General features: G+C 41.2%; 1 protein-coding gene across 9 annotated transcripts in view; it reads right to left on the minus strand.

Moving 5' to 3' along the window:
- tmem135 (transmembrane protein 135) overlaps window positions 1-26,693 on the minus strand; it is a 382,777-nt gene that overhangs the window by 122,455 nt on the left and 233,629 nt on the right. For all 9 annotated transcript variants that reach the window (XM_069890895.1, XM_069890892.1, XM_069890893.1 and 6 more), the window contains one exon: window positions 4,824-4,870. In XM_069890895.1, coding sequence (XP_069746996.1) covers window positions 4,824-4,870 — 47 coding nt within the window. The remainder of the gene's footprint in view (window positions 1-4,823; window positions 4,871-26,693) is intronic.

Here is a 26,693-nt window from a genome sequence, read left to right on the forward strand (position 1 = left end):
TTAACTTATATTTTTCCAGAAGATAATTGGGAGGCTATGTGTCATGATAGTATAACTAAAGTGACTAATGTACGATATGGAATGGTTAATTATAATTTTTTATATCAGTTATATTTGACTCCGGAGAAATTGAAAAAGTATGGGTTTAGTAATTTGGATTTTTGTTTTAGATGTGGATTATATCCTGGAACCTTTTTACATGCAGTTTGGACTTGAGTTAAAGTACAATCATTTTGGGAAGGAATTAGGTTGATTTTGGAAAAATTATTTAAAATTAAATTACCATTAGACCCATCGATTTTTTTTGGGGATATATGGTTTCTTTGAAAGGATTAGGGTTGGACAAATTTCAAATTGCTTTTGTACGTCTAGTGCTGTCTGTAGCACAAAAGTGTGTAGCTAGTACCTGAAAAGATAATGTGGAGGTCAATATTACACGTTGGCATAATGAATTAAGAAATTGTATTATTATGGAAAAAATTACATGTAACTTGCATGATAATTATCTGTTTTTTGTTCAAATGTGGTCTTCTTATTTGGAGTATATGAATTTAGAAATATTTTCTATATTTACTGTATTATTTCTATATTGGGCTCCCCTTAAGGGAGCTGGCTGAAGGGGTGGGAAGGTAGGTGGTTGTTTTTATATATATAAAAATTTGTTTTTTTTTTTACTTTTCTTTGCTATATTTCATTGTAAGTTGATTATAATCTTTAAATAAAGTTTTATTTTTAAAAAAAGCCATACCCCTGTCGATACAGGGGCTCGGGAGTATGTTTGGAAATCCCTGTCTGTGTGTGTGTGTGTATACACGTGGGGAGAGTGTGGTAGGGTAAGCAACCATTAGTTTCGAGGACCCAATATGCCTGCTAACACACATACAGTTTTTGTCTTGTACTGTGTAGAAGCTAGGCACGCACTGGTATTGGAGTCCAACCTAGGTCCAATATGAATGTCCATATAGCTATTAAATAGTAAGACTGATTAAATATCATCTGACGTCTTACCCTGTTTGTTTCCCAGGTGTATAATAAAGTTACTTTTGATTGCGACACTTGTGTCCAGACTCATTTCTCTGTGAACCCACCAAACCTGATTTATTCCCAACAGAACAGAAGGCTAATGTGCCAAAGCTCTCTTTAAGACCCTATGTACCTGTGATGCTTCTTTACGGGAATTATGTATTCCCAGATCTTTCTGTTATACAACACTCCTCAGTTCTATACCACTTGCATGTCCTTCCTTGGTCTGTCACCTCACACTTGTCTACATTAAATTCCATCTGTTATTTTGCAGCCCAGTATACCAGCTGGTCCAGATCCCTCTGCAAGCTTTGAAAGCACCCCTCACTGCCGATTATACCTCCAATCTTTGTGTCACCTGCAAACTTGTCGATCCAATTTACCACATTTATCAACCAGATCATTGATATACAGGACAAACAACAATGGACCCAACACTACTCCCTGAGGCACCACTAGTCACAATCCTCCAGAGTGGCAATCCTCCACTACCACTTTCTGGTTTCTCCGATAAAGCCAACAACTAACCCAATACACTACCTCGCCATGAACAATGAGCAACCTTCCTGACCCATCCTAACCTTCCATGTGGGACCTTGACAAAGGCCTTACTAATGTCCAAGTAGACAACATCCATGGTCTTTTTTCATCAACCTTTCTGGTAATCTCCTGAAAATACCATGGTAATCTACAAAAACTCATGTTGACTATCCCTAATCAGTTCCTGTTTACCCAAATACTAATACAGGCAGTCCCCTGGTTATGGGTGTCCAATTTACGGGCAACTCGTACTTACGAACAGACTATGCGCAGCTTCCAGTGTATCGACTTGAGTAAGGAGAATGACGTCCACCATTTTAAGTCAGATCACACTGCCGTTAACATTGTGTTGAGTGTGCCTACTTCAAGAAATGGACTCCAGTAGTTTTATATTCATTGAAAGGTAAAAATATATCCTATATACTAAGACAAACATTTGACTAATTGACGCTAAATAAGAACTGTAATTCAACTTAAAGGCAGACTTAGGAGCGGATCTCGCTTGTAACCCAGGAGTGCCTGTATAGCCAATCTAATCCCTAAGAAGACCTTATCATAATTTACCCAGACTGATGTCAGGATCAGCATCCGATAATTTACCATATTATTTTTAGAGCCATTCTTTAAACAACATCATAACATAAATCACCTTCCAATCATTTGGCACCTTACCAGCGGCTAAGGACATTTTAAATACATCTGTCAGACCCCCATCTGCCTCACCTCCTTTGGCTCCATGCATACCATCCACTCTGATCTTCGAGAGGACCAATTTTGTCCTTTACTTTCCTTTTGCTCTGATATACCTGCAGAAGCAGGATTAAGAAAAACCCCAAGGCATATATACTATAAGTATGTGAATAACAAGAGAAACATGCAAGGATAAGATGCATTGGGGCAACAGTGGAAACATGCGTGAAGTTGGAGGAGGTAGCAGAAGTCCTCAATGAATACTTTACTTCAGTATTTACCAGAGAAAATAAATTTGGCAACTGTGGACTAAAACGTTTGAGCATATTGACATTAAGAAAGAGGATATGTTGGAACTTTTGAAAAGCATAAAGTTAGATAAGTCACCAGGACCAGATGAGATTTACCAAGGGAAATGATGGAGGATATTACTGAGGCACTGGTGATGATCTTCTCATCATCACTTTGGACAGGATAAGTATTGGAGGATTGGAAGGTTGCAAATTTGCTCCTCTGTCATAAAAGAGAGCAGAGATAACTAAGGATGTTATGGACCAATGAGGGTTATTTCAGTGCTGGACAAGCTGTTGGAGAAGATTCTGACAGACAGGATTTGCAAGCATTGAGAGAGGTATAATGTGATCAGGGATAGTCAGCATTACTTCTTCAGGAGACGTTCATGTCTCAAGAGCACAACTGAATTTTTTAAGGATGCAACCAAACACATTGATGAAGGTAGAGCAGTGAATGTAGATGGTTGTAGATGGTTTGTATTCTGCATGGAGGTCGATGACCCATGTGGTGTTCCACAGGGATCTTTTCTGGGACGTATACACTTTGCGACTTTTAAAAACTGCCAGGATGAGGAAGTGGAGGGGTGGATAAATAGGTTTTTGGATAACATGAAGATTGGTGACATTATAGATAGTCTCAAGGATTGCCAGGGGTTACAGAGAGGCATTGATAGGATACAGAGCAGGGCTGAGACGTGGCAATATGGAATTTAACCCAGAAAAGTGCAAAGTAATTCAGTTCAGTAGGTCAAATTTGAAGGCAAAAAACAACATTAATGGGAGGAGCATGAGCAGTGCAGGCAAACTGCGAAATCTTAGGACACTCAAAACTGCTGCACATGTTGATAGTGTTGTTAAGAAGGCATATGGTGTGTTGGTCTTCATTAATCATGGGATTGAGTTCAAGAGCATTTGGGTAACATTGCTTTACAAGACCTTAGTTGCTTGGAATGTTGTCTTCAGTTCTGGTCACCTCGCTACAGTAAGGATGTGGGTGCTATAGAGAGGGTGCAAAGAAATTTACAAGGACACTGCATGCATTAGATAGCATGCCTCTTGAGGATGAATTGGTCTTTTCTCCTTGGATTGTCAGAGGATGATGAGTGGCTGACAGAGATATACAAGATGATGAAAGCCATTGATCGAGTGGATGGGCAGAGATTTTTTTCTCAGGGCTGAAATGGCTAACACAAGGAGGTATAGTTTTAAGCTGCTTGGGAGTAAGTACATGGGGGATATAAGAAACAAGTTTTTCACACAGAGTGTGTGTGGCTGTAAGGAATGTGCAGCAATGTTGGTGGAGGCAGGAATAATAGGATCTTTTAAGAGACATGGAGCAGAGAAAAATGGAAGGTGATGCATTAAGGAAATTCTGGCCAGTTGTTAAAGTAGGTTATTAGATCGGTACAACACTGTGGACCAAATGGCCTGTACTGTGATGTAGATTTCTATGTTCTATATTTTGCATTTTAATTATAGGTATTCACCAGAGGATCAAATATGTAACTGAGATAAATTGCAATACAACTTCCTGTCATTTGGAAAATAGAAAATATGATTAAATCATATTTTAATTATGGCAACCTGAACTCTGCCTTCTTATCACAACACTTTTAAATGTATGCCTAAATCAATCCTGGGTTAATTTCAGAGCAGAAACCAGTTTTCCTCTCCCCCTTCCAACCCCATCTTCACACCAAAGGTTTTAGTAACTCATTGAATGCTTCCCCAAAGTACGCAAATTTACTTTTTGTGGACTCCAATTTATTTTGCCATCATAAAGTTAAGTAGCATTTTATCAGGTATATAAATAATATTAATCACACTAATTGAAACAAAAAATAACTGTAGAAAAGTGATGAATAAATCAGTGATGAATAATCATCTAAAACTGTCAATCCTTTCAGTTCAAGTATTATCCAGTCAACGTCCTTTGTGGTTTACCCCTGAACCATAACTTATGATTCTCTGTCTTGTCTTATACATCCACTAGATTACTCCAAATAGTTATCTTCAGAAGAAAAATGGGCTGACTTAAGGTGCCATTCTCTCTGGTTGGTTCAGCCCTAGTCTTTTACAAATGTATGGAAATGTGCCATTCTGACCCAAGCAGCTCAAAGAAGTGACAAGGCTTCAAAGCTTTGCTTGTACTTTTCATGGACTACAATAAAACATCAGCAAACCTCCAAATAAGTGTTAAGCATGAGATCAACCAGCCATAAGGTTGCAAAGGTAGTAATTACAAAGCACTGCTAAGTAAAGAGGCAATACACTTACCTGAAGAAGAACATATACAGGGCAGCTGTGAAGCAAAACAACAGGACCTGCATGAAACAGATATAAGGAAAATTACTTTGAAAGCCTGGGTGATCACCCATTCTTTTTCTTGCCTTGAAAGAATGGTTCACAGTTGTTGAATGAATATCTGAAATGCTTTTTAATGAAATTGTAATTAAAATAAATAGCAGATCTATCTAAATATTTTAGCATGCAACCATTCCTTTATCACAAAAAAGTTATTTTACCATATTTTTATTGGTTTAATCAAGTAAATGTTACATAGATATATGATAATAAAGTATTAACAAATCACATACAATAATAAAAATAGTGTTAAAACCTATGTTACATAGAAAAGAAAAAGAAACACAATACTAATTGTCAACCCCCTCCTTTTGGAGGCTACTGGCTAAACATAAACAGTCCACTACATAATAAAAAGAGGGGAGGTACTCAATGGGGTAAAAAAAATCAAAACTAAGCTAACCTTACAAATTTTGAAAATAATTAAGAAATGAACCCCATAGGGAAACAAATTTAAGATTCATTTCAGTAGTGGAGCATCTATTTTTTTCCCCTGAAGTCAGACATACCATCATATCAGACAACCACTGAGTATGAGTGGGATGGACAACATCTTTCCATCTCATTAATATGGCCCTTTTAGCAATCAAGGAGGCAAAAGTAACTGCATGGGATTGTGAAGTATTCAATATCAGACCCATTGGCCCACTTATTCCAAAAAGAACAAGAAAAGGATTTGGAGTCAAAGTAATCTAAAGGCAAGGTATAAAATACAACTTCCCAAAAATTGGAAAGAGTGGGACATAACCAGAATATACGATACAGTTTACCTTCTTCAGTTATACATTTATCACATTTGGAAGAAACATTAGAATAGAATTAAGCTCATTGGACTTTGGAATAGTGGGCCGAGTGTACTACCTTAAACTAATAATGAGGGTCTAACACAGAGGATGAATACACTCACTTCAAAATAGAAACCCATGTAATTTCAGAAATTAACTGTTGAAAATCTTAATATATTAACAATATATTAAAGAAAATCTTAACAAAAAAGTTAATATATTCAAATATTCAATTGACCACTTATTTATCAAGTCCATTAATTTTTGGTGTTCAATAGAAAGTTTAGGATGGGGAAAAAACCTCGAGAAGATATGATGCAGCAACTGAGCATTATTAAATGTAATGTACTCAGATACAGTGAATCTGCCAAAAAATATTCTGCCTGCGGTGCTACACCTCAGATAAAAGTATCATTACTACGAGATTTTAAACTATACCAGACAACCTTCCTTCCTAATTCCTCCTTTGAGTAGAAGAGAATAGAAAATTTAGAACAGTTCACTTTGAGAATAAGAAATTTAAGTGACACTTTCAAATTATGAAATACCCAATAATTTTTTTTAATTACTTGCGCATTTAGAAACGGGAAAGATCAGTAACCAGAGGACAAAGCTACTAAAAATAAAACAGAGAAAAGTTGAGAATTTTTACACAGTACATTATTTTGATCAAAAACACATTTGCTGACAGATGAAAAAAGCAAACTCAATCGTATTTTTTTACTTTTAAGGGAACTGGATGCAGTAGAAAAGAAGCAGTTGTGCCACAGGAAACAACACAGATGAGGTAAAAACACAATGCTGGAGAAACTCAGCAGGTCAAATAGTGCACTTTAGATAGTAAGTAGGATGCGAGTCAAGTATGTGGGCAAGCATGAGATTCATCTGAAATTGTTAAATTAAATAATTTCCCAATGGCTGGAACATTCCCATTCAAAAGGCATGGGGGTATTTTCAGGATTTAATAGGGTACTGTAGAAGGAAGATTGGAGGTCAAGAGCAGAACCAAGACTGAATTGCAAACTGTATAGATGTCCAAAGCAGTCACCTGGTCTGTATTTGATTTCCCTCGTACCATCATACAACTACCATAGCTACAGGATCAGGTCAGGGACCAAGTAAACAGCAACAAGAAATTCACCACCTGACAACTCAAGACCTTTCCATCATTCAAAAGGCATAAATGAAGGGCACGATTGATGTGCACAGTGCCAACCACTTTTCTGAAGCTTATCACTCTCCAGGACAAACAACTCACTTGACAGGCATGTTGTTAACTGCCCTTGCCATTCATTCATTTCTTCCATCCCAGTGGCCGCAATGATAATCATCAATGAAATGCACCGCAGTTATTCACATTACAGCAACAGCGTCTCCAAAATCTACTAGCAAGAGAACAAGAGCAGGTACCCTTCCAATTAGAATCTGTGAATCCAAGCAATAACTCTTAAAAGTGGTCATAAGGCAATAAAGGCAGTATATGGCAATCTTATCTTCATCATTACAAGAGTAAATAAATCATATTGCAGCTACATAAAACTTTCGTTATGTTGCACAAAATATCATGCACTTCTGATTGCCCCATTTAAGGAAGAATGTGCAGACTTTGGAAAGGGATTTACCAGGATGCTGCCTGGATTTGAGGGGATAAGCTATAAGGAGATTGGACAAAGTTGGGATATCATCTTCTCTAGAACATCGGATGCTAAGAGGAGACCTTATAGAGGATTATAAAATTATGAAAGGCATGGATATGGTAGATAGTCAGAATCTTTCTCCCAGGATAAAATTGTCAAATATTCATTAAAGGAGAGAGGGGAAATATTTAAAAGAGATTTGTGGAGCAAGTTTTTTTTTAAACAAAGTGAGGTACGTGTCTGAAACAGGCTACCATTAGTAGTGAAGGAAACAGATAAGATGGTAGCATCAAGATGTTATTAGATAAATACATAAATATGCAGGGAATGTTTGGAAAGGATGACATGGTTGGCATAGCGGTTAGCATAACCCCATTACAGTGCCAGTGATTGGGTCTGGTCCAGTTGAGTTTTGATCAATTGTGAGCCACAGATTAATGCTGTGTACAGCTATTTAAATACTCAGAATGACAAACAAACTTAACCTTCAATTTAAACTGAGAAAAGGTAATGTACTTTTTTTGTCTTTGCAAGAGAAAACACAACAAAATTAAAAACACAACCCGCAGTACTCACAAATACAACATACATGAGTATATAAAAACAAGAAAAACAAGTAGCACTAAAACAATACAAAAATACACGAATTGGCAGAGTTTAATTCTCAGTTGAGTCTGGGATGGAAAATGTTCTTAAGTCCGTTCGTCGGACATTTAATGGACCTATATCGTCTACCCAAGGGCAATAGGTCAAACAAATGATGGCCCGGCTGAGTAGAGTCCTTAAGGACATTGGGTGATTTCCCCGATACAACGGGATCTAAATAAATCCTCCTAAGAGGACACAAAGCCCCCAATAATCTCTGGGCTGTATTGATAACCCTCTGAAGATCCTTCTTATCTGCTGCTGTACAGCTGGCAAACGACACGGGGATGCATTAAGCCAGCATGCTTTAAAACAGCAGCGATAGAAGGACACCAATAATTTCTCCTGTGGATTGATTTTCCTAAGGATTCTCAGGAATATCTTGAAATAATTTGTATTGTTTATTGTACATAAAACAGAACTTCTATCTCAAACAACAAAGTAAGGTTTTAATCTCACTCTAATTTATCCTGATAAAAATGAAGACACAGCTATTTGAAAGAATTACAACAATGATTAATGTGCCATCAGCATGCAGGCAAGGGTCAGAAAACCAGGACTGTTGTAAACAGCTGGATTGGCTTCTCACTGGTTAAAGACCCACATATCTGCAAACTTTAAGACAAGGTAAGTAAAACAATTAAAATATTTTATATTTACCACAAACAAAAAAACATGCAGGCCAGGTACCTTTTAACAGCATGTGAACTTTCTGTAGTAATCATAAATAGTGCATGGCAGAGACTCAGAATACTCAAAAAAATGTGAATATTTTTCAGGTGGAATTTCAAAGCCTGACTCAAATCAACAGCAGTAAAGCATCAAACAAAGATGACAGAAAAATATATTTTATACTTATTTAGCGATAGAACTGAAATCTGAACTATGCATGTTTAACTTTCAGTTCAAAATCCAACAATAGAAAAGTTGCCGTTTCTTGTACAAATAAAGATAAATGTAGGCAAATTAAATTCCATGAAACTAATTCATCAATTATTAAGATTTACGAGGATGCTGCAGGAATGGAAAATTTTAGCTATGAGTTAAGACTGGACAAGCTAGTTGTTTTTTTTGGAACAGAGAAGGCTGAGGGGAGACTTAAATTATATGCATGAAATTATTTGAGGGGCCTAGACAAAGTAAAACAAATAGGAAGAACATATTTCCCTTAGCCAAGCTAACACCATAGATTTAAAAATATTTGGATAAAGGATAAGATGGGAGGTGAGGGAAAAAAATCCACCTAAGTGTGGCAGGATCTGGAATTTGCGACTAGAAAGGGTGGCAGAGGCAGAAAGCCGCATCGTATTTTTTAAAAGTATTTATGTATTCTTTGAAGAGTCATTAGTTACATATCCATTTCCTGATTATCAGAGTCAAATAAATTAGAGCACTAAATATTTAACATTACAAATGAATTTCACATGCACAGTGAGGTTGGGAACAAAGGAACTAACTAAATAAATTTAATAGATCAGGCTGGAGTTGCAAGTTTGATCGTGGTCTCTAGTTACCTAATCCCACAAGCAATAATAAAAATAATGTGGAAAACTGACTTTAACAAATTTTCCAGATCATGCTTGTAGAAAAGTAAAATCTGAAGAAATGCACAAACTTTTTTGCTCCAGTCACATTGCCAATTTTTCACTTTAGACTCTTAGCAACAGGGAATGAAACTGAACAGATCAGAAACAAGTTCAAGTTTATTGTCATCAAAACCTGGTATAGTGGGAAGATTTTATTTTCATGAGCAGTCCACTTCTAACATTAATATAGCAATACAAAATAGATGAGTAAGGGCACATAACGGTGTTGTGTTAGAGTTAGTGTCGCTGCATCAGTTAATATGCAACAAGGGCAGCATGAGATCATCATTATGAAGTTCATTCAGGAGCCTGATAGCTGTGAGGAAGAAATGGTCTTTGAACCTGATATCACATGGTTTCACACTCTTCAGCCTTCGCTCTGATGGATGGAGTAGAGAGTTTGGCCCAGGTGGATCCACATGTTGCTGTCTTTCTGAGGTAGTGGAAAGTGTAAATGAAGTTGATGAAGAGGAGGGACTTTTGTTTAATATTTTGAGCTGCATTCACTACCTTCTTCAGCTTCTTCTGATCTTGGAGCAGTTTACAAAATACACTGTGATGCATCCACATAGGATGCTCTCAAGGGATGTTAAGGGATCTTAAGGGATGTAGATAGTAATATGTTGAATTTCCTCAGCCTTCAAAGGAAGTAGAAGCATCAGTGCACTTTCTTGACCATTGAACTTGAATGTATATGCTGTGTAACATTTACTTGATGAAACCAATAAAAATGTGGTAAAATAACTTTTTTGTGATGAAGGAATAGATGCATGCTAAAATATTTAGATAGATCTGCTATTTATGTACAGTGTCATGGGCTCCCTCCCTCTCCTGGAGCTGATAATCAGCACCTTTGCCTAACAGTGAGAGAGCAGTTATCTTGGCACCATGCCATGAATATCTGAGTGTCCTTCTGATATTCCATCTCATCACTGTGGTGTTGTCAGTGGACTTAAAGAGTTGGAGAGCATTTGACAAGGCAGTTATGATTGTTGAGGGAGCATAGAAGAGGACTGAGTACATATCCCTAAAGGGGGCTAGTGTTAAATAGGATTCTCGAGGAGTGCTTGTTTCCCCATCTTCACTCAACTGATAGTCATTGAGCATCATTAAGGCCCATTATTGTCTTTTCTTTGGTACTTGAATGATAGCAGTCTTCTTGAAGCACATTCAGGACTACAGCCTGTTGCAAGAAGAGACTCTGAATACATGCATCAGCTGAACTGTGCAGGATCTCAGGACATGGTAAGGGAATCCACCTGGCCCAATGACTCTCCATGAGGCTGATCTGACTTCAGCAGCAGTGAGGTGGTTGCAGGAGTTCATAAAGTAATGGATTCAAATGTCACATTCTGTCTGGCTTCCTGTTTGAACTGAGTGTGGTACACACAAAGCTCGTTGAGGAATGTTACACAGTTGCATACTTTACTGCCTCGCTTTACATTGTACCCAATAGTATCCTGGGCAAGCATGGTGTCGGCAAGTGCAACGACAATGGGCGTCTCCTGTTGGAGCTCTGCGCAGAACAGCGGCTTGTCATTACAAACACCCTTTTTCAGCAGAGGGACAGCCTTAAGACCACCTGGATGCATCCCCGATCCAAACACTGGCACCTCCTGGACTACGTCCTGGTGCGAGAAAGAGACAAACGAGATGTGCTCCACACCAGGGTCATGCCCAGCGCGGAATGCCACACTGACCACCGGCTGGTTCACTGCAAGTTCAACCTTCACTTCAAGCCAAAGCCCAGGAACATTAAAGCCCCCAGAAAGAGGTTCAATGTTGGAAACCTGCAGTCAGACGAAGTGAGAGGAAACTTCCCAGCAAACCTCAAAGCAAAGCTCGACGATGCAATCCGCCTCATGGACTCGTCCCCTGAAACCCTCTGGGATCAGCTGAAGACTACCATACTGCAATCCACTGAAGAGGTACTGGGCTTCTCCTCCAGGAAAAACAAGGACTGGTTCGACGATAACAGCCAGGAAATCCAGGAGCTGCTGGCAAAGAAGCAAGCTGCCCACCAGGCTCACCTTACAAAGCCGTCCTGTCCAGAGAAGAAACAAGCCTTCCGTCGCGCATGCAGCCATCTTCAGCGCAAACTCCGGGAGATCCAAAATGAGTGGTGGACTAGCCTCGCCAAGCGAACCCAGCTCAGCGCGGACATTGGCGACTTCAGGGGTTTCTACAAGGCTCTAAAGGCTGTGTACGGCCCCTCACCCCAAGTCCAAAGCCCGCTGCGCAGCTCAGACGGCAAAGTCCTCCTCAGCGACAAGATCTCCATCCTCAACCGATGGTCAGAACACTTCCAATCTCTTTTCAGTGCCAACCGCTCAGTCCAAGATTCCGCCCTGCTCCAGCTCCCTCAACAGCCCCTAAGGCTAGAGCTGCATGAGGTCCTCACCCAGGATGAGACATATAAGGCAATTGAACAACTGGAAAGTGGCAAAGCAGCAGGTATGGATGGAATCCCCCCCCCCCCCCCCCACAGAGGTCTGGAAGGCTGGCGGCAAAACTCTGCATGTCAAACTGCATGAGTTTTTCAAGCTTTGTTAGGACCAAGGAAAACTGCCTCAGGACCTTCGTGATGCCATCATCATCACCCTGTACAAAAACAAAGGCGAGAAATCAGACTGCTCAAACTACAGGGGAATCACGCGGCTCTCCATTGCAGGCAAAATCTTCGCTAGGATTCTCCTAAATAGAATAATACCTAGTGTCGCCGAGAATATTCTCCCAGAATCACAGTGCGGCTTTCGCGCAAACAGAGGAACTACTGACATGGTCTTTACCCTCAGTCAGCTCCAGGAAAAGTGCAGAGAACAAAACAAAGGACTCTACATCACCTTTGTTGACCTCACCAAAGCCTTCGACACCGTGAGCAGGAAAGGGCTTTGGCAAACACTAGAGCGCATCGGATGCACCCCAAAGTTCCTCAACATGGTTATCCAACTGCACGAAAACCAACAAGTTCGGGTCAGATACAGCAATGAGCTCTCTGAACCCTTCTCCATTAACAATGGCGTGAAGCAAGGCTGTGTTCTCGCACCAACCCTCTTTTCAATCTTCTTCAGCATGATGCTGAACCAAGCCATGAAAGACCTCAACAATGAAGACGCTGTTTACATCCGGTACCGCACGGATGGCAGTCTCTTCAATCTGAGGCGCCTGCAAGCTCACACCAAGACACGAGAGAAACTTGTCCGTGAACTACTCTTTGCAGATGATGCCGCTTTAGTTGCCCATTCAGAGCCAGCAATTCACCGCTTGACGTCCTGTTTTGCGGAAACTGCCAAAATGTTTGGCCTGGAAGTCAGCCTGAAGAAAACTGAGGTCCTCCATCAGCCAGCTCCCCACCATGACTACCAGCCCCCCCACATCTCCATCGGGCACACAAAACTCAAAACGGTCAACCAGTTTACCTATCTCGGCTGCACCATTTCATCAGATGCAAGGATCGACAACGAGATAGACAACAGACTCGCCAAGGCAAATAGCACCTTTTGAAGACTACACAAAAGAGTCTGGAAAAACAACCAACTGAAAAACCTCACAAAGATAAGCGTATACAGAGCCTTTGTCATACCCACACTCCTGTTCGGCTCCGAATCATGGGTCCTAGAACGCTTCCACCAGCGTTGTCTCTGCTCCATCCTCAACATTCATTGGAGCGCCTTCATCCCTAACATCGAAGTACTCGAGATGGCAGAAGCCGACAGCATCGAGTCCACGCTGCTGAAGATCCAGCTGCGCTGGGTGGGTCACATCTCCAGAATGGAGGACCATCGCCTTCCCAAGATCGTGCTATATGGCGAGCTCTCCACTGGCCACCGTGACAGAGGTGCACCAAAGAAGAGGTACAAGGACTGCCTAAAGAAATCTCTTGGTGCCTGCCACATTGACCACCGCCAGTGGGCTGATATCGCCTCAAACCGTGCATCTTGGCGCCTCACAGTTCGGCGGGCAGCAACCTCCTTTGAAGAAGACCGCAGAGCCCACCTCACTGACAAAAGACAAAGGAGGAAAAACCCAACACCCAACCCCAACCAACCAATTTACCCCTGCAACCGCTGCAACCGTGTCTGCCTGTCCCGCATCGGACTTGTCAGCCACAATCGAGCCTGCAGCTGATGTGGACATTTACCCCCTCCATAAATCTTCGTCCGCGAAGACAAGCCAAAGAAAAAAAAAATACCCTGCCATAGTTGCCAATTACCCATGATGTTCCCATGCGACTTAAGCCTGGAGCAATCCGGTCTCTGGGCTTCCCTAACGGCCTTATGAAAATCCTATCTTGATTTCTTGTTTATGCTTGGGTCCTCAACTTCAACGCCTGTAATCTGGTCTTCAGTAGTGAGTTAACCTTGTGGTTCAAGCGGGGCTCCTAATCAAGGAACTCCGATATTTGATTTGTCCTTTTCATCATGTAGTCTTCCACACACCTACCGATGAAATCAGTGACGGCAGTGGTACATTCACTGGGGTTGATCAATAAGTTCTTGAATATGGACTGGTCTACCAATTCAAACATGTCAGCATCTCTAAGAGGATATCAGCTGTTTCCTCAGACCGGAGCTGAATAACTTTCACCATCAATCTCTCACACGGCTTCTGCCTGCAAGCAGGTAGAAACATCACAGCCTGATGATCTGACTTGCCGAGGTGCAGGCCTGGGATGGAGTAATGGGTGATCTTTCAGTTAATGCAGTGATCAAGCATGTTCTGGCTTGTGATGCTGCAGAAGATGTACTGGTGAAATTTAGGTAACAAGGTTTGGTTGAAGTCCTGGCTAATATAAACACAGTTGCATGAAACTTTAGTTTGAGCCTGCTGATGGAAGCAAATAGTTTGTCTAGTGCTCGCTTCACATTCACCTGGGATGCAATGTAGACATCAGTCAGTATAACTGATATGATTTATCGTACCAATTAGTAGGGGTGGCACTACACTATTTGGTATTCCAGCGTTGGGAATATCAAGCACCACATAGTATGGATTAGGAAGCAAGACACCTCTGCCACTGTCGTTTCCTGAGGGTGCTGTGCAGTCCATCCAATGGATTGAACTAACACCAAGGTACGTATCTACTCCAATAGTTCAGTTTCAATACCTGCTTCCACCCTCCCCACCCCCCCCCCCCCCCGGCCCATCCCCGCTGTCATCTCGTCATTTATACAGAATTGTTTAAAACCAGGTGGATGAATTTAAAGTAGGTTCAGCTCCTGATCCAATTGCACTTCTGCATTTTAACATTTGGCAAAACCAACTCAGTCTCTTTGAGGAGTCAACATTGAGCCCATAATATCTATTTTTGCATTCATTCTACATTCTCTACATCTTCAAATTAAAAGGGAACAAGTTTATTCATAGGGCTCCACAGATTTACAAAAAATTGTCAGTAAAACTGCTCTCCCCCATCAATAAACAGCAGATTGTAGAATTGCCGCCGAACCTTACACTTACCTTGTGACCCTGGCAGGCCGTGCATGCTGTCAAAGGCAATAAATTTAAAAAAAAATAGGCAGAATAGTCAGTAACAGTGGATGCCTACTGGATGATCTCAATAAATTCTTTGCTTGGTTTGACCAGGAGGCCAGTGGACCAGCAGCAAACACCATATCAACCTCAGGCACCCCCACACCCATGGTCACCAATGGCATCCCCAAGAGTGTACCGGAAAAGCTACTGCTCTAGATGAAGTCCATGGGTGCATCCTGAGAACCTGTGCAGATCAGGTGGTGGAAGTATTCATAGACATCTTTAACCTCTCCCTGCTGCAGGCAGAAATACCCACCTGTTTTAAGGAAGCCACTATCCTTTCAATGCCAAAGAAAATCATAATATCAGGCCTAAATGACCACACCCAATGGCTCTAACTTCCATCATTAAGTGCTTTAAGAAGCTGGTCACGGCTCACATTAACTCTAACCTGACCCACATCAATTTGCCTATCATTGTGACAATTCCACGACTCATTCGACCTGACACCACATTCAGCCCTGAAATACCTGGATAACAGGGATATCAATATCACCCTTTTCATTTCAAAAATATTTACTTGTTTTTGAATGTAAAGTTATTACCCAACTTTTACATTTAATTTTCCATTTCCTTGAATGCAAATTTAGATATACAGTTTTACTTATTACTATCCATTTCACATGAGAGAAAGCAATAAAGCAAAGCTCATTGTACACTTTGCTTGGGTGCACATTTCCTTTTCTGCCATTTAGAAAAGGAACAACTTACATAAAAGCATAAGAAAGAGGAGTAGGAGCAGAATAAATGCTTATATTGAGTTTATTGTCATAGACATTGTTCAATGTACACGTGCACTTAAGTCTTATTTGCTGCAACCAAACAGGTAGTGGTAAAGATGAACTATAATTATAAAATAATTGAATTAAATTAAATTAGACAATAAATATGAGATAGATTTAAAATATTCACAATAATCCTAGTACAAAAAAAAGTAACTTGCAGTAATGCAGAGAGTCCTTTTCAGAAGTTGGAGAAGTCTATGATCAGTTTATTAAAGGGAGATTCAAGTTTGACGGCTTTTGGAAATAAACTGTTCTTGAACCAAGAAGTGCTGGTTTTCAGTCTACTGTATTTTCTGCCTGAAGACAGCAGTGAGAAGAGGTTGGAACCTATCGAGTCTACTCCATCCTTCAGAAAGATCATGGCTGATCTGGCTCTATCTATCTGCCTTTTCCCCCTCATAACCCTCAATTCTCCAACAATGCAAAAAAATCTAACTTTGTCTTATACATATTTACTGAAGCAGTCTCTACTGCTTCCTTTGGCATATCATTTCAGAGATTTACTACTCTCTGGAAATAGCAGTTCTTTCTCAATCTACTCCTCCAAATCTCAAAGCTATCCCATTAGTTTAAGTCTCACCTACCAGTGGAAACCACTTTCCTGCTTCCATATTATTTACCTCTTCCATACTTTTATGTCTTTAGAAGATCATAAGACAAGTATCCATAGGCCAGTTAGCTTAATGTCTGTAGCCAGGAAAATGCTTGAAGCTATCATTAAGGAGCCACAGGCAGATGGAATATAGATTTGTGAAGGACTGGTCATGTTTGACAAATGTACTGGGAGTTCTTTGAGGACAGTGCAGTGGATGGTGGAGAAGAGGTGGATGCTGAATGCTTGGATTTCCAGAAGACATTCAATAAGGTGCTGCATATGAAAGACTTATTTATAAAGTGGAATTCATGGAGTCAGGAATGAAGTATCCGCATACTTAGAGAATTTGTTAACTGATAGGAGGGAGAAAATTGGGATAAATAGGTGTTTCTTTGGTTGCAATCAGTGATGAACAGAGCGCTCGCCACAGAGGTTGATGCAAACCTGCAATTGTTCATGATGTATATTATTTAGAAGTGGGTGACTGAGTGTAGTACATCTATGTTTGCTGACAACACCAAGTGGAAAAACAAATTATGCAGAGGATACAAAGGTTCTGCAGAATCAGTCACATGAGTGGGCATCTGGCAGATGGAGTACAAATGAGCTACAACAAGTAATGAAGGCAAATGGAATGCTGGCCTTCATTGCTAAAAGGATTGATTTCAAAACTAGGGAAGTTCTGCTGAAATGATACAAAGTACTGATTAAACTGCATGTGGTCCTGGTCTCATTGCTTGGGAAAGATTATACTGGCTTTGGATGTGGGTTGATTCTAAAGTTAAGGAGTTTAGCCTATGAGGAGAGATTAAGTTGCCTGGAACTATACTCAATTAATACCTTGAGACCCACTAGTTTGCTCAACACTACCTCTTTAGTGATTGATAGTGATTGCATCAAGATCCTCACCTACCATCATGTCTTTAACATCTCTCTTTGGCATGATAGGCGTGTCTTCCACTGTGAAGACATACAAATACTTGTTCAAGACCATGGCCATTTCTGCATTCATTCAGCTGCCTTGCCATTCAGTGTGGGTGATCATGTCTCCAAACGTCATAATCACCGACCCTCCAAATTGTAGTTGTTGCCTCCCCTGTTCTCCTTTGGTGAAGGCTCCATCTTTGAGCTGAGAACGTAGTTGATGTCAAGTTCATGATTACACAAGGGAAAAATACTGAAGCAGTTTCCTTTTGCCTCTTCAGTTGCAGTGTTCTTACTGGTCGGATAACCCTGGCCATAGATTAGCAGATTAACGTTTTTAGTTTTACAACCATAAATTCCAATTTGTAGAATCTGCTTGTAAAAACCATCAACCATCGGCAATCCATGGCTTCGCATGACCCTGATTAGGAGGTTAATCAGTACTACATTTTGCCTAAGGGTGACCTGTAGGCTATTGGACAGAAGCAGTGCCTTATACCTCCTTTTGCTGAACAATTTGAAACACCGACATCGAATTTCTGCTTTACCCTATGTTAATTCTCCCTTTACATTTTCTAAGGGACCTACAATCATTTTAGACATCCTTTTCTGCTTTAAATAATAATAAAAACTTTCACTATTTTTTTTGTATTTTGTACCAGTTTACTTTTATAATCTTTCTTTTCTTTATTGCTTTCTTAATGTTTCTTTGATACTTTTTGAAGTTCTCCCAATCTTTCAATTACCCACTAATCTTGGTGATTTTGTATGCATGAACTTTTAACTTGAGGCCTTCCTTTATTTCTTAGTCCACAGACTATATATATTTCACAGATTTTAAAATTTATAGTTCAGGTCTGAATTAGGAATTGAACAGGTTCAAAAAGGACATAGAACTTCAGCCAAGACAGTGGAAGCAGTAACTTGAATTAGCCTAAAATTCTCCATCTCCACAATTGGAGATTCTGTTTTTAATTATAGCACCTTAATTGGAAGAACATGCATCATAGTTGATCGAATGACTCAAAATTAAGTTTAAATATTTAATATTTGATTATCTTATTGTGATTGGCCAAATTAAAGAGGCAATGACAACTAAAGAACTGAAGCTCATCATGGTTGTCCAGTTCACATTTAAAGAAACAGCAAGAATCAATGGAAAGAGGCTTTAAGTGCCAAGCTATAATTGAAAGAAACTTACAAGAAACATCCTTTAAAAGATATGCTGTGAAATGTGTAGTATTTATAAAGTGCACAATTTTATTAAACCTCCAATTGTTTTAAAAAATTAATTTTATGCTAGTTATTGTGTTAGTTGACCAACCATGATCGTATTGATTGTCAAGGCAGGCTTAAAAGAACCAAATGGATGGATGACCTTTCTCCCTATTTTACTGTTTTCTACACATTCCTAGTCTTCATACACCTAAAATCAAAATGAAACCTTTGTAGCGGCAACTACACTGCTCCTGGAAGAACACACGCCAGACGGGTTGAGCTCAGTAAGCAGACTAGTTTATTGCAGGCTGCTGGGTTGCACTTATACTCCCAGCCCGGACCTGGCTGAGAACCGCGCTGGAGGGTGCTGACGCCACCCGGGCATCACGTGGTCCCCCAGCGCGGGCTTCTGAGCCCCGTGCTGGGAGGAAGGGAAAACCCCCGACGGCACCATTTTGGCCAGCTGCCCCGCGGCATGGCTTACAAGCGGGGCCGGTTAGCCTGCCTAGTGGTGAGCCACCACACCTTCACACTTAAGTGGAGGATAAGTTTCAGTAGACTAAATTGTTACCAATTCCTTCTCTGTTCTTCCACATGTGGTGTTACTAACAAGTTCCATCCAGTACCTTCCCAGTAAAAGTCTTTATAATGCAATCCTGCCTTTGAAACTACTTATTCTCACTGTGTTGATCTTGAATATGCATCAGCAGGAGGAATACTTCATTAAAACATGCTAGCATATTTACATATGCATTCGTTTAATCAGTTTTCAAGTCACAGCACGTGTTGATGAAACACATTTCCAGGAGTTCAGATTTCAAGGCACAAGTGTCATTACCCAAATATTAGCAGTCCAAAACATTTCCAATCCGTTTCTTCCAGTTAAGCAGTTCATTGGGATCAGCAATTACTTCCTTCTACTCAGGTTTTGGGGTTTCTGAAGTCACTGATAAGGCCAATTTGGGAACCGTAAAATGTTCCACAAATAGGGCAAGGAGTAACTAATGGGACAAGCAAGTGAGCAGTGCTTTTGTTTACTTCTGATGTCTGGGCTTGCAGTTCGCAGTGCCACCATGTATTTTTTTTCTCTAATTTGAACAATCTGAGTCAGGAATCAGTAGGCATGTTGCACTTCAAGGAAGCTTTGAACACATCCTCACATATTTTTCTCTGTACATGTGGTATCAACAGGACTTGGAATGCAATGCCTGATTTGGAAGTGTTTATCAGGTTTGGAAGTATATATCAAGTACATGATATGCCCAATCTCACATCGCAGCTCAACCAATGGGATGAAAGAGGACATTCAAACAAAACATCCAAGTAATAGATTCTTGTTGATGGCTAGTCTTTCTTTGGCTTGGCTTCGTGGATGAAGGTTTATGGAGGGGTAATGTCCACGTCAGCTGCAGGCTCGTTTGTGGCTGACAAGTCCGATGCGGGACAGGCAGACACGGTTGCAGCGGTTGCAAGGGAAAATTGGTGGGTTGGGGTTGGGTGTTGGGTTTTTCCTCCTTTGTCTTTTGTCAGTGAGGTGGGCTCTGCGGTCTTCTTCAAAGGAGGTTGCTGCCCACCGAACTGTGAGGCGCCAAGATGCACGGTTTGAGGCGATATCAGCCCACTGGCGGTGGTCAATGTGGCAGGCACCAAGAAATTTCTTTAGGTAGTCCTTGTACCTCTTCTTTGGTGCACCTCTGTCTTGGTGGCCAGTGGAGAGCTCGCTATATAACACGATCTTCCACCAGCGTTGTCTCCGTTCCATCCTCAACATTCATTGGAGCGACTTCATCTCCAACATCGAAGTACTCGAGATGGCAGAGGCCGACAGCATCGAATCCACGCTGCTGAAGATCAAACTGCGCTGGGTAGGTCACGTCTCCAGAATGGAGGACCATCGCCTTCCCAAGATCGTGTTATATGGCGCCTGATAGCTAGTATATGTAAATTAATCACCAAAAGAAAATTCTTGCATCCTATTTGATGGCTTGAACTAGTATACTTTCCTGATCTTGTAGTCTCCAGTTTAATAACAGGAATTGCAGCTTGTATTTTAGTTCAAAGGTATTTTGTGATAGAATAAAGACAAATCAAAATTCTCCAAATAATTTTTGAACAATATGAATCAATTTCAAAATTACAAGAGTTTGAAAATTTTAATGATTTTATCATGCTCTTTATCTACTGTGTGGAGTCTGCACAATCACTTAGTAACCTTATGTATTTCCCAGGGTTTCTGGATTCCTCCAACATCCCAAGAATATATTGGCTGATAGGCTAATTGGCTACTGCAAATTAAATCTGAAGATAGGTGGGTGGGTAAGAGAATCAAATTGAAGTTAATGGTCAGGTCAAAGCAAATGAGGGAAATAATGGGATTGCTTTGAGAGCCCAAATATGGTTGTTTAATGCTATGTTGAAAAATGAGATCTGAAAATATGAGCTTACTCAAGTGTTTGTTTTAAAGGATAGGCTATTTAATTCTTTCAGTTCACATTCTTGATTTCAAATATTTGGGCAAAATATAACTTAAAAGCAAATATTTTGTGTATGCAATAAAATGTAATCAAGATCTTGTTCAACAGATGTAATTGGATGCACTGTGCATTGGCAGTCCACTTCCAGATATCCAGTTTGCATCCTTTGTGTGAAGGATGTGTATGAGAGTGTATATATAAAATTATATGCAAAGCATATATTGGCTTAAAAATCATACTTTCCATTACTAACCGTGTCCAAACCAGAGGATTGAGCATTAGTTCAAGGTCCTAACTTTACCTGAAATACTAGTGGAGCATTCAATTTATCCATTTGTTTCCAGGTAGATTATTTAAACTTCTCAATGTTCCTCTTTGCTAACCACACACCACCACTTCACCCCAACAAAATTCTATGGTTGTAGCAGCCCATGGCCCGGGCCGGCAGAGGAGTGAAACTGGCCAATATCCGCCGGTGGATCGCAGGGGGTCCAATCGGGGCCCAGGCATCCGAGGTAACTAATCTGCAGCCGGCCCACTCAAGTGGTGATGCGACTGAGATCACTATAAAAGGCAGCGCTGCCACTAAATAAACTCAGTGTTGAATACATTCTACTTCTGTGTGTATCTTTCTTCTCCTGGGGATTCAAGCTGCAGTCTTAGGGCACGGTGCACAGTGGGGGCCGTGCAACAACCATTACTGGATGCAGATTTCTGGCAGGCCAATTCACTCCTGGTGGATATCAAGGGGAGCCAGCTGGTGCACGCCCAGACATTTCAGTCACTCTCGCTCAAGGGCGCTAAACTCACCAGCCTACAGCTGCACTCAATGAGTATTGCTGACAACTAATTCACTCAGGTCCTAGCAGAATTCCCCTCCATCACCATGCCTCACTTCCATTTGGCAGAACCCAAACATGGGGTGAGACACAAAATCATTACAGAGGGCCTTCCCTTCCACTCCAGGGCACGGCGTCTCCCACCTGAGAAACTCAACACAGCCAGTGATGAGTTCAAAAAGATGGAGGAACTTGGCATTGTGCGGCGCTTCGATAATCCTTGGGCCTTCCCCTTCACGTGGTCCCCAAGACAGCGGATGGTTGGAAGCCATGTGGAGACTACCACTGGCTCAACGAGGGCACCATACCAGACAAATTTCCCATGCCCCATACCCAAGACTTCACTGTTAACCTACAAGGGGCACGGATATTCTCAAAGGTGGACCTCATCAGGGGCTATCACCAGATCCCGGTACACCCTGAAGACATCTCAAAAACCACCATCATAACCCGCTTTGGATTTTTTGAATTTCTCCACAATGCCGTTCGGGTTAAAAAACACAGCTCAGACTTTCCAGAAGCTGATGGATGCATTGGGTCAGGATCTGCATTTTGCCTTCGTCTACCTCGATGACATTTTAATTGCCAGCCACACCGAGCCTGCCGCCCAATTAAAACAATTATTCTCCAGGCTGAGTGATTACAGCCTAACCATCAACCTGGCCAAGTGCCAGTTTGGTCAAGAGACTATTGACTTCCTGGGCCATCATATCGACCACTGGGACCAGACCGTTACCCACTAAGGTGGATGCTATTCAATCTTTCCCCATGCCATTGACAGTGAAGGGAAAACAAGAATTTGGAGATTATGGTCACCTTTTATCGCCACTTCATTTCTGCAGTGACCCACATGATGAGCCCACTCTTTCCCCTCATGGTAGGGCTCAGTAAAAATATACAATGGACCCAGGAGGTGACTGAGGCCTTCCAGGCCACCTAAAACATTCTAGCCATTGCCACTCTCCTTGTGCACCCCAGTACAGATGCCCCGATGCCCTCACGTCAGACGCCTCCAGCACAGCGGTCAGAGATGTACTTGAGTAACTGGTGAATGGACAATGGTGACTGTTGACCTTTTTCAGTAAACACCTCAGGCCACCAGAGTTCAAGTACAGTGGCTCTGATAGAGATCTGTTAGCCTTATAATTGGCAATTCAGCACTTTCATTATTTCCTCAAGAGCAGGAAGTTCAAAATTTACACAGATCACAAGCTCCTTACCTTCACCTTCAGTAAGGTGCCATTTCCAAATTTACAATGGACATTGAACACATAGCCAGCAAATCTAACGTGGTGAGCTGACACCCTATCCTGTACAGCTAACTTGGCAGTGCATGACCCTACTCGTGGCATTGACTACATGCCCCTGGCTGATATGCAGCAAACAGACCCTGACATTCCAGGACTCACCAGCATACAACTGGAGGACATCCAGATCACCTCCGGCAATCGCACGCTGCTCTGCGACACCCCGACAGGTAAACCTCATCCTGTCATTCCAGCTGCATGGAAGAGGAGGGTTTTCGACTCGGTTGCCTTCAGGGCTAAAGTCAAAATAGTGGCGATCAGGTATGTCTTGCACGGCCTCCGCAAAGAGGTTGCCCAGTGGGCTAGGATTTGTACTCAGGGCCAGTCAGCCGACGTCTAGTCTCGTATAAAAGCTCCACCACAGACATTAAAGCCAGCACTTAGTCACTTCAGCCACATGCAGATTGACATTGTGAGGCCCCCACCTGTACCCAGAGGTACATGCAACCTTCTCACAATGGTCAACCAGATGATCAGATGGCCAGAGACTGTGCCACTATCAGAGGCTTCCACAGAAGCACGTGCATGGGCTTTACTCGACACTTGGGTAGCGTGTTTCGGGGTCACCGAACACTTTACATCGGACAGGGGGGCCCAATTCACTTGTAGTCTGTGGGCCGCCTTAGCCCATCCCCTGGGGACCCAACCCCACCACACCACGGCCTATTATCCAAAGGCAAACGGGTTGGAAGAGAGGTTCCACAGATACCTTAAGGCAGCCTAAATGACACAGTTTACCAGACCTAACTGGGCAAACAAACTCTCTTGTGTCCGGTTAGGTATTCGCACCGCACCTAAGGAGGACCTTGAGGCATCCTCTGCTGAGTTAATCTATGGTGCACCCCTAATCATACCATGTGGATTCAAGACAGCCCTCGAGGACTTAGGGGAGCCCCTGGCAACCACAATGTCCCGATTACTCAAGCACCTAGGTACCCTGGCCCCCGCTAAACATAGACCCCAAGGTCAACCCTGCACTTATGACCTAAAGAACTTTACTAAATGTAAATAAGTGTTTGTTCGACACAGGGCTCACCAGCCATCCCTACAGTGGCCTTATGAGTGGCCATACTGCGTCCTCAGACACAACGGCTTCACCTGTGTTTTGGACATTAGCAGCAGGGAAGAGACTTTCACACTCGACTGTTTGAAAGCAGTCCATCACTCACCCAACCCCATGGAGCAGGGGTCAGCCTCCTAAAAAGTGCCCAAATTGGCGGTTCTGGGGGGGCGGGGGCGGTCGTGCAGCGGACTGCGGACCACGCATTGGGCCGACACAGGAGATGGCCGTCAAACGTGGTGACCGGCAAAGCATCATGCAGGCTGAAACATCCACTTCCATAGGCCACCGACAGAGCGGTGAAACTGGCCAAGCGCCACTGGTGGATCGTAGAGGGCCCAATCAGGATCCAGGCATCCAAGAAAACCAATCAGCACCCCGCCGGCTCAAGCCACACCCCAGTGGTGACGTGGCTGAGCTGACTAAAAGGCAGAGTTTCCACTGAATAAACTCAGTGTCGAATACACTCTACTGGTGTGTGTGTCTTCCTTCTCCTGCAGATTCAAGCTATAGTCTTGGGGCTATAACCGAGAGCTATAACCTAGCTGAAGCCATAGTGACCTCGCTACATGCTAATCATTTCCTCAGCCTCATTCCACTCATCTCTCCAGCAACCATCCCACAAGCTTTCTTGTCAAACTGTACTGAAAATAGAGATATTGCTTTGTAGTTTTGCAGCTCAAGTGTGAAGCAAAATTAACAAACCATCACCATAACACAGACATTTCTTTGTGTTCATTTCACCAATATTGTCTCATTAATTATGGATTACTTTTGCTGCCCAGAACACTCTATTATCTAATTAAGAGAGTAATGCACTGACAGACTGACACATCAGTGTGGCTTCCTTAGATGTAATCTAATACTGTTTTGTTTTCACAATGTGACACTTTCCTGCATTAGACCCATTCCTAAAGTAAGTTGTACATTTTCACATTCAATTAGTTTGTTCTGTTTGAAATAGAATTTATTAAAGAGGTATTTCCCTGTTCATTCACTCCTGTTATTAGCAATAGAACTGGAGGACATCCCACCAAGAACATATAGATGGAGGTTAAACTCCATGCTACTTAAAAGGCAGGAATTTAGAGAGTTTATTGAACGCCAAATTAAAACATATTTTGAAATAAATACGGAATCAGTGAAAGACAAATTTATATTATGGGACGCAATGAAAGCCTTCATTTTAGGACAGATAATAAGTTACGTAACTAAGATGAAAAAAGATTACAATCGGGAAATAGAGCAGTTGGAAAGGGAGATAGTAAGTACAGAAAAGGAATTAGTAAAAAGGGATGATATAATGAAAAGGACAGAATTGGTGGACAAAAAAATAAAATACGAAACATTACAAACGTATAAGGTGGAGAAGAATACAATGTAAACAAAGCAAGTGTATTACAAACTGGGAGAAAAAAAACATAAAATATTAGCCTGGCAACTTAAAACAGAACAAGATAAAAGAACTGCATTGGCATCAAGGAAAAAGGACAAACAAATTACATATAACCCAACAGAGATTAATGAAAACATTAAGGAATTTTATGAACAATTATACCAAACTGAGAACGAGGAGAAAGATGATAAAATAGAGTAATTTTTAGCTGACATTGAACTGCCGAAATTGCAAGAAGAGGAACAAAACAAACTAATAAAACCATTTGAAATAGACCAAGTACAGGATATATTTAAAAAGCTGCTGAACAATAAAACACCAGGAGAGGATGGATTTCCAAAAGAATTTTATAAAACATTTAAAGAGTTATTAATTCCTCCTCTCCTGGAAGTAATGAACGAGGTAGAAGAAACACAAAACTTGCCAGACCCATGTAAGACAGCAATAATTACAGTAATACCAAAGACGGGGAAGGATCCATTAACACCAGCATCATATAGACCAATATCTCTACTTAACTCAGATTACAAGATAATAGCGAAATTATTAGCAAAGAGATTGGCCGATTGTGTACCAAAAATAGTAAAACAAGATCAAATTGGATTTATTAAGAAAAGACAAACAGCGGATAATGTCTATAAACTTATTAATCTAATTCACGCAGTTCAAGGAAATAAGAAACCAACAGTGGCTGTTGCTTTAAATGCAGAAAAAGCCTTTGAAAGAGTAGAGTGGAACTACTTAAAGTATTACAGAAGTTCAATCTACCAGAAAAATATATAAATTGGATTAAAGCTTTGTATAATGGACCGTTGGCAAAGGTAGCAGTAAATAGATATGTATCGATTCAATTTAAATTAGGTCAACTAGACAGGGATGTCAATTATCCCCCTCACTGTTTGCCTTAGCAATAGAACCTTTGGCAGAACTGATAAGAATAGAAAATAAAATAAAAGGAATAAAAATAAAGAAGAAGGAGTATAAAATCAGCTTATTT

The sequence above is a fragment of the Narcine bancroftii genome, chromosome 7 (genome assembly GCF_036971445.1).
Source record: "Narcine bancroftii isolate sNarBan1 chromosome 7, sNarBan1.hap1, whole genome shotgun sequence".
Classification (NCBI taxonomy): domain Eukaryota; kingdom Metazoa; phylum Chordata; class Chondrichthyes; order Torpediniformes; family Narcinidae; genus Narcine; species Narcine bancroftii.